Below are 12,500 nucleotides of genomic sequence, written 5' to 3'. Positions count from 1 at the left end.
GGAATCTCTCTAAACTAATGAATCCCCCTCCTACCTGTAGAGGTGTGAACGCTGGTCATCCAGGCGTGTATGTTGTAACGTGTCTTGGTGAGAGCAGAGTGGATAACAGCGCCACACAACACCCCTGCGGCACCTCTGACCTGAGGGTCTCCATGAGCAACCAGACACAACACATCACTGATATACTGCTGCTCTGTAGAGAGAGAGAGAGAGAGAGAGAGAGAGAGAGAGAGAGAGAGAGAGAGGGGTGAGGGTCTCCATGACGACCAGACACAACACATCACTGATATACTGCTGCTCTGTAGAGAGAGAGAGAGAGAGAGGGGTGAGGGTCTCCATGACGACCAGACACAACACATCACTGATATACTGCTGCTCTGTAGAGAGAGAGAGAGAGAGAGGGGTGAGGGTCTCCATGACGACCAGACACAACACATCACTGATATACTGCTGCTCTGTAGAAAGAGAGAGAGAGAGAGGGGTGAGGGTCTCCATGACGACCAGACACAACACATCACTGATATACTGCTGCTCTGTAGAGAGAGAGAGAGAGAGAGAGAGAGGGGTGAGGGTCTCCATGAGCAACCAGTCGTAAGGTGTGTGTGTGTGTGTAGTCGTACGGTGTGTGTGTGTGTGTGTGTGTAGTCGTACAGTGTGTGTGTGTGTAGTCGTACGGTGTGTGTGTGTGTAGTCGTACAGTGTGTGTGTGTGTAGTCGTACGGTGTGTGTGTGTGTAGTTGTACAGCGTGTGTGTGTGTAGTCGTACAGTGTGTGTGTGTGTAGTCGTACGGTGTGTGTGTGTGTAGTCGTACGGTGTGTGTGTGTGTGTAGTCGTACGGTGTGTGTGTGTGTGTAGTCGTACAGTGTGTGTGTGTAGTTGTACAGCGTGTGTGTGTGTAGTCATACAGTGTGTGTGTGTGTGTAGTCGTACGGTGTGTGTGTGTGTGTAGTCGTACGGTGTGTGTGTGTGTAGTCGTACAGTGTGTGTGTGTGTAGTCGTACAGTGTGTGTGTGTAGTCGTACGGTGTGTGTGTGTGTGTAGTCGTACAGTGTGTGTGTGTAGTCGTACAGTGTGTGTGTAGTCGTACGGTGTGTGTGTGTGTGTGTGTACGGTGTGTGTGTGTAGTCGTACGGTGTGTGTGTGTGTGTACGGTGTGTGTGTGTAGTGTGTGTGTAGTTGTGTAGTCGTACGGTGTGTGTGTGTGTGTAGTCGTACAGTGTGTGTGTGTGTAGTCGTACGGTGTGTGTGTGTGTGTGTACGGTGTGTGTGTGTGTACGGTGTGTGTGTGTGTGTACGGTGTGTGTGTGTACGGTGTGTGTGTGTGTGTGTACGGTGTGTGTGTACGGTGTGTGTGTACGGTGTGTGTGTGTACGGTGTGTGTGTTCCTACCCTGCTGTGTCTCTCCGTCCAGTGGTTCCAGGTACAGAGAGTTGAAGAAGACTTCAGGATGAAGGGCGGCTGCTGCTCCGATACAGCTGACTGCTAGAACCTTCACACTGACACGGACCTCTTTATCAGAGACCAGCCCTGCACACACACACACACACACACACACACACACAGGCCAGAGACACACACAGGTCAGAGACAGGCACACACAGGTCAGAGACACACACAGGTCAGAGACACACACACACAGGTCAGAGTCACACAGGTCAGAATCACACACACACACAGGTCAGACACACGCACACAGGTCAGAGACACACACACAGGACAGAGACACACACAGGTCAGAGACACACACAGGTCAGAGACACACACAGGCCAGAGACAGGCACACACAGGTCAGAGACAGGCACACACAGGTCAGAGACACACAGGTCAGAGACACACAGGTCAGAGACACACACACAGACAGGTCAGAGACACAGACAGGTCAGAGACACACACAGGTCAGAGACACACACACACAGGTCAGAGACACACACACACAGGTCAGAGACACACACACAGACAGGTCAGAGACACAGACAGGTCAGAGACACACACAGGTCAGAGACACACACACACAGGTCAGAGACACACACACACAGGTCAGAGACACACACACACAGGTCAGAGACACACACACACAGGTCAGAGACACACACACACAGGTCAGAGACACACACACACAGGTCAGAGACACACACAGGTCAGAGACACACACAGGTCAGAGACACACACAGGTCAGAGACACACACAGGTCAGAGACACACACAGGTCAGAGACACACACAGGTCAGAGACACCTCTCAGACTCGTACCATTCTTCTGTCCAGTCAGCAGGAAGGAGGCAGAGAGGAGTCGTACACAGTGAACCAGAGGCTCCGCCCCTTGGTCTGTGTAGTGGCCAATCGGACCCTTTATCCTCGATGGCTGGGGGATGAAACAACATTTAACCAATCACAACCAGTCAAAATAAGACAGACAACAACATTAGCCAATCAGAAAAGACAAATGTGAAATCTAAACAAACCTAAATATCTCATAATGAGTGATGGGGTTTTAAATTAGTGGGGGTTTTATCTGACCTCATTGGCAGACTATATAAGATATTATAAATTAGTGGGGGTTTATCTGACGTCATTGGCAGACTAAATAAGATATTATAAATTAGTGGGGGTTTTATCTAACCTCATTGGCAGACTATATAAGATATTATAAATTAGTGGGGGTTTTATCTGACCTCATTGGCAGACTATATAAGATATTATAAATTAGTGGGGGTTTTATTATAAACTTGATAAGATGTCAATTCTCTTCGGTTTATAAATAACATACTGTCACCCGAAAGACTGATCCATGTGTGTGTGTAAAGGTGTAACGGCGTAACCGTGGTAACGGTGTATCTGCTGTAACGGTGTAACCGTGGTAACGGTGTATAAGTGGTAACGGTGTATTGGCTGTAACTGTGTAACCGTGGTAACAGTGTATCTGCTGTAACGGTGTAACCGTGGTAACGGTGTATAAGTGGTAACGGTGTATCGGCTGTAACGGTGTAACCGTGGTAACGGTGTATAAGTGTGTGTGTCTCTCTCCGTGTGTGTGTCTCTCCGTGTGTGTGTCTCTCCGTGTGTGTGTGTGTGTGTGTGTGTCTCTCCGTGTGTGTGTGTGTCTCTCCGTGTGTGTGTGTGTGTGTCTCTCCGTGTGTGTGTGTGTGTGTGTGTGTCTCTCCGTGTGTGTGTGTGTCTCTCCGTGTGTGTGTTTCTCTCTCCGTGTGTGTATGTGTGTGTGTGTCTCTCCAAGTGTGTGTGTGTGTGTGTGTCTCTCCGTGTGCGTGTGTGTGTCTCTCCGTGTGTGTGTGTGCGTGTGTGTGTGTCTCTCCGTGTGTGTGTGTGTACCTTGTTCTCCAGCTCTGTGGTCTCCGCTGGCTCCTCCTTTGGTATGAAGTGATCCACACTGCTGTCTGACGCCTGTCTGTTGTGACCTCTGCCCTCTAGGAGGTGGGGTCTACTCAGAGCTATAACAACAACAACAACGTCAGTGTGTGTGTACTGTATGTATGTGTTTGTAACATACGTGTGTGTGTTTAGCACGTGTGTACTGTGTGTGTAGTGTGTCGTACCCAGTGCGGACTGGGAGAAGGGTTCAGTGTGTGATGAAGGTACGGCTCCCTCTTCTTCCTCATCCTGTAAAGTTCCAATCTGCATCCCTGAATACAGACTCTCACTGGTGTCCAACACCTACACACACAGAGAGACACACACACACACAGAGAGAGACACACACACACACACACAGAGAGAGACACACACACAGAGAGAGAGACACACACACAGAGAGAGACACACACACACACACACAGAGAGAGACACATACACACGCACAGAGAGAGAGACACACACACACACACAGAGAGACACACACACACACAGAGAGAGAGACACACACACAGAGAGAGAGACACACACACACACACACAGAGAGACACACACACACAGAGAGACAGACACAGAGACAGACATCAGTGACTGAGGTTCATTATTCAACACTTAACAAGTCCAGCATGTTTTAGTTCAGCAGACAAGAACACGTCTACTGTCTTCATAGCTACTGGCAGCTGATCGTCTACCAGGTATAACAGTCTACCGGGCTTAACGACAGTCTACCGGGCATAGCGGCCGTCTACCGGGCATAGCGGCCGTCTACCGGGCATAGCGGCCGTCTACCGGGCATAGCGGCCGTCTACCGGGCATAGCGGCCGTCTACCGGGCATAGCGGCCGTCTACCGGGCATAGCGGCCGTCTACCGGGCTTAACGACAGTCTACCGGGCATAGCGGCCGTCTACCGGGCATAGCGGCCGTCTACCGGGCATAGCGGCCGTCTACCGGGCATAGCGGCCGTCTACCGGGCATAGCGGCCGTCTACCGGGCATAGCGGCCGTCTACCGGGCATAGCGGCCGTCTACCGGGCATAGCGGCCGTCTACCGGGCATAGCGGCCGTCTACCGGGCATAGCGGCCGTCTACCGGGCATAGCGGCCGTCTACCGGGCATAGGTAGATCTCTAAATTGGGAGGCAAAATTATGGAAACATTTTCCTAAATTCCCAGGTTTTCCAGAAATTCCAGTTGGAAGATTCCCGGAATCAGAGGATGAAGAAGCAGGAAATCTTCCCGTCCAGGATTTCTGGAAAAGTCTGCAGATTTTTGCACCCTTGTAACTAAATCACTGAACTGGGTTTGACTCAACAAAGAAGGAACTTTGGGTTGTGGGTTAACAGTTAACTACAGAACTCATTCCATTATGTGGGTTAACAGTTAACTACAGAACTCATTCCATGATGTGGGTTAACAGTTAACTACAGAACTCATTCCATGATGTGGGTTAACAGTTAATACAGAACTCATTCCATGATGTGGGTTAACAGTTAATACAGAACTCACTCTATAATCCAACAAGAGAAAACACAAGAGAAAAGCAGAGAGATAACTAGATCAGGAGAGGGGGAGCAAGGGGGGGAGAGGGGGAAGTAGGGGAGGAGTGGGAAGGAGGGGAGGAGGGGGAAGAGGGGGAAGGAGGGGAGAAGAGGGAGCAGGGGGGGAAGGGGGGAAAGGAGGGGAAGGGGGGGGGATAGGGGGAAGGAGGGGAGAAGGGGAGCGAGGGGGAAGAAGGAAGAGCGAAGGAAGGAGGGGAGAAGGGGGAGCGAGGGAAGGAGGGGAGCGAGGGGAGAAGGGGGAACGAGGGGAAAGGAGGGGAAAGGGGGAGCAAGGGAAGAGGGGGAAGGAGGGGAGCGAGGGGGAAGGAGGGGAAGGAAGGGAGTGAGGGGGAAGGAGGGGAGAAGGGGGAGCGAGGGGGATGGGATTCGTTTTAGATTTCTGAAGAGTTTCAATGATCTTCCAAAGAAAACTAATAAATCACCAAACAAGAAGGATGGGGAAAGCAAACAATCAGGAGGGGTTAAATCCTTGACTCCAGATTGCCATGGAAACGAGAGAGGGGGGAGAAGGGGGCGGTTCTTAGCAGGGAGTAGAATACCGGTCAAAAGGAACGGGGGGGGGGCGGGTTCGGACGGACGAGAGTGACAAGAACAAAACGGAACTACAGCCAGGTATATCCCCCCCACCCACCCCCTCTGACATCATCAACCAATCAGCCAATCACCTTGCTACTACCGCTAGAGGAAGCGTCGGCGCCAGAAGAGAGGGAGGAAGAAGAAGAAGCAGCAGCAGCGGCGGAGGAGGAAGAGGAGGAAGAGGAGGAGTAGACGGAAGAGTCGCTGTCGGACGCGTCTGGACCCTCGGTGGAGGTCGGAGAGGGAGGGGCCTCAAACGGCGGCTCCACCATCACCCGTGGCAACCGCGGACGCGACTGCGTGTCACGGGGTGGGTGGTGGATGGGAGGGAGGGAGGAGGGCAGACCATAGAATCAGAATTAGAAGAACGGACATTCCCATTCAAAGCAATGTTACGCCAACCGCTTAACGACAGTCTACCGGGCATAACGACAGTCTACCGGGCATAACGACAGTCTACCGGGCATAACGGCCGTCTACCGGGCATAACGGCCGTCTACCGGCATAACGGCCGTCTACCGGGCATAACGGCCGTCTACCGGGCATAACGGCCGTCTACCGGGCATAACGACAGTCTACCGGGCATAGCGGGCGTCTACCGGGTATAACGACAGTCTACCGGGCATAACGGCCGTCTACCGGGCATAACGGGCGTCTACCGGGCATAACGGGCGTCTACCGGGCATAACGGCCGTCTACCGGGCATAACGGCCGTCTACCGGGCATAACGGCCGTCTACCGGGCATAACGGCCGTCTACCGGGCACAACGGCCGTCTACCGGGCATAACGGCCGTCTACCGGGCATAACGACAGTCTACCGGGCATAACGACAGTCTACCGGGCATAACGACAGTCTACGCCAACCACTGTGAGCCTCAGTGTTTAACACATGCAACCAACAGCATCTAGTGGGTTCCAGCCAGAAACCTGCACGACTGATGATGGGGTTTCGATTCATTCTACTGAGTCTAATTCTATGGTCTGGGAAACCTGGTCCATTCCAACTGATTCAAATCACTCATTCCAACTCCAATCTCTAATCTCTAATCCCCCCAGGATCAGCAACATCGGAGGACAGTCGAGTGTGTTCGCTTCTAGTAAATCAAAACAAAACTACTTCTCTGTAAATAACAAAGTCTCACTCCTACATGTCAGGCAGACTTACGAGTTCAGCGGCGTCTGAAGGAGTGGCGGCCGAGTCCGGCCCTTCTGTGGTGGTCTGCGACGAGTCGGCGCTCGGGGGCAGCGAGGGGTCTCCCAGGGGGTCCAGCAGGGGCCCGTCGGGCATCTCCGCGTTCTCCGGTGTGGCGTAGTCGGCCGTTTCCGGGGTAACGTTAGCCCCGCTGGAGCTGTGGCTGAGCATGTCCTCGTCCGCTGCGTTGTCATTGGGCGACTCGGGAGTCCCCGCCCCTCCCTCGCCGCCGGACGTCCCGAGGGCAGTCGTTCCTTGTTCCGAGGAGGCGCCACCGAGGTCCACGGAGTCGCCGGGCTGCAGAGCATGCTGTGATGAGCGGGGCTGCTGGGTAATGATGTCGACCACCTGGGCGGTGGCGTCGGCGCCCGCGACAGAGGCTGAGTCAAGGTGGGAGACACATTAAAATCATCACCCTCTCTCTCAACCTCATCTTTCAATACAACAAACAGGTGTGAGTAAAGAATGGACCCCCCCCCGGTTGATTTAATTCAAGAAATATTTGCACGTTTGGTTCTATTTGATCGCAGTTGTACTGCTAACAGATGACTGGGTCTGGAGCAATTTAAATCGTTATTTTTGCCTGGTGTTGTGTATGATAAATTCACATCTTATTAAACTGATTTTTTCATGAATAATGACTAAATGATGTATACATTTCAAATCAGAACTATGACTAAAACAGAAAACTACTATGTTACTGTATGGATGTATGAATCTTATTATAATCATAATACCGAATATAATGTGTGTAGTTTTAGTCAACAATTAGAACAAGGAACGTATGTTCCTGGTTAGAAACGAATGGAGTTATCGTCAGACCGGGCTGGAATGCTGTGTTCCTTACAGGACATCCTGTCCCCACCCAGGGAGAGGAGAGACCTTGGGCTTGTCGTAGATTATTTAACAGGTGGTAGACAGCGTGGGAAGGCTTGTGAACTATACTGACATTGTATCGGAGTGGAGGAAGGACAGTTTAAAACCTATGATGTCATTTTCAGTATATAACCTGATGTAAATTGTACTGCGATCAGTACTCTCGAGAATAAACGCTATCGATTGATTTTGAGACTGGCCTCTTGTCCATTTTATGCAAATAAGTATCTTACAAATTCTTAGAAAATGGGCAGAGTGTTTTAATTGAATTGGTTGATGAACATAAAATATATATAAAATATCTACACTTAAGTACGTGATTGAGGTCTGTCCTTATGATGTCGTATTTGTGAATTGTGTCTGTGGAGTGGTAGGGATATATGCGTACTCCCTTCCAATTGTGACAGTTTAGTTTGGAGTTCAAGTGCTCTACGGTTTTCGTTCCTTGTTGAGACCCAGATGCGAAACACTACGGACCTATTTCCTAATAAAGCCCTTCGCTGCGTCCCACAGCATACAGATACTGGATGGTTGGTTCATACTGGATGGTTGGTTCATACTGGATGGTTGGTTCATACTGGATGGTTGGTTAATACTGATGGTTGGTTCATACGGATGGTTGGTTCATACTGATGGTTGGTTCATACTGATGGTTGGTTCATACTGATGCTTGGTTCATACTGATGGTTGGTTCATACTGATGGTTGGTTCATACGGCTGGTTGGTTCATAAGGGCGGTTGGTTCATACGGCTGTTTGGTTCATACGGATGGTTGGTTCATACTGATGGTTGGTTCATAAGGATGGTTGGTTCATACGGCTGGTTGGTTCATACTGACGGTTGGTTAATAAGGGTGGTTGGTTCATACGGCTGGTTGGTTCATACGGATGGTTGGTTCATACTGATGGTTGGTTCATACGGATGGTTGGTTCATATGGATGGTTAATACTGATGGTTGGTTCATACTGATGGTTGGTTCATACGGCTGGTTGGTTCATACTGATGGTTGGTTCATACGGATGGTTGGTTCATACGGATGGTTGGTTCATACGGATGGTTGGTTCATACGGATGGTTGGTTCATACGGATGGTTGGTTCATACGGCTGGTTGGTTCATACGGATGGTTGGTTCATACGGATGGTTGGTTCATACGGATGGTTGGTTCATACGGATGGTTGGTTCATATGGATGGTTGGTTCATACTGATGGTTGGTTCATACGGCTGGTTGGTTCATACGGATGGTTGGTTCATACGGATGGTTGGTTCATACTGATGGTTGGTTCATATGGATGGTTGGTTCATATGGATGGTTGGTTCATACGGATGGTTGGTTCATATGGATGGTTGGTTCATATGGATGGTTGGTTAATACGGATGGTTGGTTCATATGGATGGTTGGTTCATATGGATGGTTGGTTCATATGGATGGTTGGTTCATACTGATGGTTGGTTAAAGTGTGACTGCAGAGACAAGTCACACTAACATTGTACAATAATTAAAGTGTGACTGCAGAGACAAGTCACACTAACATTGTACAATAATTAAAGTGCGACTGCAGAGACAAGTCACATTAAAAGTGAACTGCAGGATACAGGCCTATTCCTTGTCAGTCACACTAACATAAGGATGGTTGGTTCATAAGGATGGTTGGTTCATACGGATGGTTGGTTCATACGGATGGTTGGTTCATACGGATGGTTCACATTAAAAGTGAACTGCAGGATACAGGCCTATTCCTTGTCAGTCACACTAACATAAGGATGGTTGGTTCATACGGATGGTTCACATCAAAAGTGAACTGCAGGATACAGGCCTATTCCCTGTCAGTTTCATAAATCCTATGTTCCATTAGTTCATATTTGAATATTCATAATAGTGATAGTTAATCATTTTAATAGACCCCCCCCTAATGATAATACGATTGCCTCGACATGATGTCAGATACCAATTAACGAATTATTTACGTTTAAACGATTAACATTCAAACAATCAAACAATTGGATAAGCATCGTGCCAACATGTCATAATAATAATAATAATAAAATAAATAATAATAACAATAATAATAAATATTTAATCATAATAACAATAATAGTAATAAATAATAATAATAAATAAATAATAACAATAATAAATCATAACAATAGTCATAATAAATAATAATAATAAATAAATAATAACAATAATAGTCATAATAAATAATAATAATAAATAAATAAATAATAACAATAATAAATAATAACAATAATAATAAGAATAAGAATAATAGTATTAATAATAATAATAACAATAGTAATAATAACAATAATAATAGTATTAATAATAATAATAACAATAATAATTAATAATAATAGCAGAAATAATAATAACAATAATAATAATAATTAATAATAACAATAATAATAGTAATTAATAATAATAATAAATAATGAATCATCATAAATAACAATAATACTAACAATAATAATAATAATTAATAATAACAATAATAATTAATAATAATAGCAGAAATAATAATAACAATAATACTAACAATAATAATAATAATTAATAATAACAATAATAATAATATTAACAACAATAATAAATAATAAATCATAATACATAATAATAACAATAATAATAAATAATAAATCATAATAAATAATAATAACAATAATAATAAATAATTAATCATAATAAATAATAATAACAACAATAATAAGGTGCTTGAGTGATATGAATGGTGATGTTCCTGTATTCGGTCTCACCTGTAAAGGCCCCGGTGGTGACCTCTGCCCTCTCAGGGTCGTCCTCCAACCCCTCCTCCTCCCCCGACAGCATCTTGCCTGGGACACACAGACAGGATAAAGACGGCTACTGTAACATGACCAGTCAGCAGCAGTGTTAGAGAAGGCTGTGGTAAAGAGGACTACTGTAACACAGGTCGCTACATGACCAGTCAGCAGGATTAGAGAAAGCTGTGGTAAAGAGGCCCACTGTAACACAGTGTTAGAGAAAGCTGTGGTAGACCAGTGGTTCTCCAACCTCTCCTCTGGGACCCCAAGTCCTTCCATGTAATTCAACTATTCTAAAGCTAAAACAACCTGATTCAACTGATCAACTGATGCACAATTTCTTCTTTAGTTTCATCAGACGTGCTAGTCCAGGAACGCACCAAACTAGTCCAGGAACACACCAAAACTAGTCCAGGAACGCATCAAACTAGTCCAGGAACACACCAAAACTAGTCCAGGAACGCACCAAACTAGTCCAGGAACACACCAAAACTAGTCCAGGAACGCACCAAACTAGTCCAGGAACGCATCAAACTAGTCCAGGAACACACCAAAACTAGTCCAGGAACGCACCAAACTAGTCCAGGAACGCACCAAACTAGTCCAGGAACGCACCAAACTAGTCCAGGAACGCACCAAACTAGTCCAGGAACGCACCAAACTAGTCCAGGAACGCACCAAACCAGTTCAGGAACGCACCGAACCTAGTCCAGGAACGCACCAAACTAGTCCAGGAACGCACCAAACTAGTCCAGGAACACACCAAACCAGTCCAGGAACACACCAAACCAGTCCAGGAACGCACCAAACTAGTCCAGGAACGCACCAAACTAGTCCAGGAACGCACCAAACTAGTCCAGGAACGCACCAAACTAGTCCAGGAACACACCAAACCAGTTCAGGAACGCACCGAACCTAGTCCAGGAACGCACCAAACTAGTCCAGGAACGCACCAAACTAGTCCAGGAACACACCGAACCTAGTCCAGGAACACACCGAACCTAGTCCAGGAACGCACCAAACTAGTCCAGGAACACACCGAACCTAGTCCAGGAACACACCGAACCTAGTCCAGGAACGCACCAAACTAGTCCAGGAACACACCGAACCTAGTCCAGGAACACACCAAACCTAGTCCAGGAACACACCAAACCTAGTCCAGGAACGCACCAAACTAGTCCAGGAACGCACCAAACTAGTCCAGGAACGCACCAAACTAGTCCAGGAACACACCAAACCAGTTCAGGAACGCACCGAACCTAGTCCAGGAACGCACCGAACCTAGTCCAGGAACACACCGAACCTAGTCCAGGAACACACCGAACCTAGTCCAGGAACACACCGAACCTAGTCCAGGAACACACCGAACCTAGTCCAGGAACACACCGAACCTAGTCCAGGAACACACCGAACCTAGTCCAGGAACACACCGAACCTAGTCCAGGAACACACCGAACCTAGTCCAGGAACACACCGAACCTAGTTCAGGAACACACCGAACCTAGTCCAGAAACACACCGAACCTAGTCCAGGAACACACCGAACCTAGTCCAGGAACACACCGAACCTAGTCCAGGAACACACCGAACCTAGTCCAGGAACACACCGAACCTAGTCCAGGAACACACCGAACCTAGTCCAGGAACACACCGAACCTAGTCCAGGAACACACCGAACCTAGTCCAGGAACACACCGAACCTAGTCCAGGAACACACCGAACCTAGTCCAGGAACACACCAAAACTAGTCCAGGAACACATGAAAACATGTTGAATGGCTGGGGATGCTGGAGGAGAGGTTTGGGAAACACTGTGTCAGGTAGAGGGAGCAGGACACAGGAGAGAGAGAGTTATTAAAATCACCTTTCTGTTTTCTGAGGAGGAGTGGACTATTACAGGAAGACCCGCCCCCGGCTGCAGTCAGGAAACAGGAAGAACACACACAGGAACAGGAAGTGAAGGAGAGAAAAGAAGAAAAGCCCCATGGGAAATAGTCATTATACCCAGACAGAGGAAGAGAGTTAGTTAGTAAGAGAAGCTATTCATCCCAAATGGCACCCTATTCCCTATATAGTGCACTTATTTTAACAAGACCCCTATAGGGCAGTAGTAGTTCACTATATAGGGAAAAGGGCTCTGGTCACTAGCAGTTC

General features: G+C 47.6%; 1 protein-coding gene across 1 annotated transcript in view; it reads right to left on the bottom strand.

Moving 5' to 3' along the window:
• LOC149980642 (huntingtin-like) overlaps positions 1-12,500 on the bottom strand; it is a 128,003-nt gene that overhangs the window by 98,149 nt on the left and 17,354 nt on the right. Inside the window, 8 exon segments of the mRNA XM_090188172.1 lie at positions 35-193; positions 1,391-1,528; positions 2,250-2,361; positions 3,327-3,445; positions 3,551-3,668; positions 6,666-7,072; positions 10,322-10,399; positions 12,211-12,261. Coding sequence (XP_090044298.1) covers positions 35-193; positions 1,391-1,528; positions 2,250-2,361; positions 3,327-3,445; positions 3,551-3,668; positions 6,666-7,072; positions 10,322-10,399; positions 12,211-12,261 — 1,182 coding nt within the window.

This window comes from Oncorhynchus mykiss, chromosome 10 (genome assembly GCF_057628025.1).
Source record: "Oncorhynchus mykiss isolate SJ-2025 chromosome 10, ASM5762802v1, whole genome shotgun sequence".
NCBI lineage: Eukaryota > Metazoa > Chordata > Actinopteri > Salmoniformes > Salmonidae > Oncorhynchus > Oncorhynchus mykiss.
This window is presented reverse-complemented; position numbering and strand designations above follow the sequence as displayed.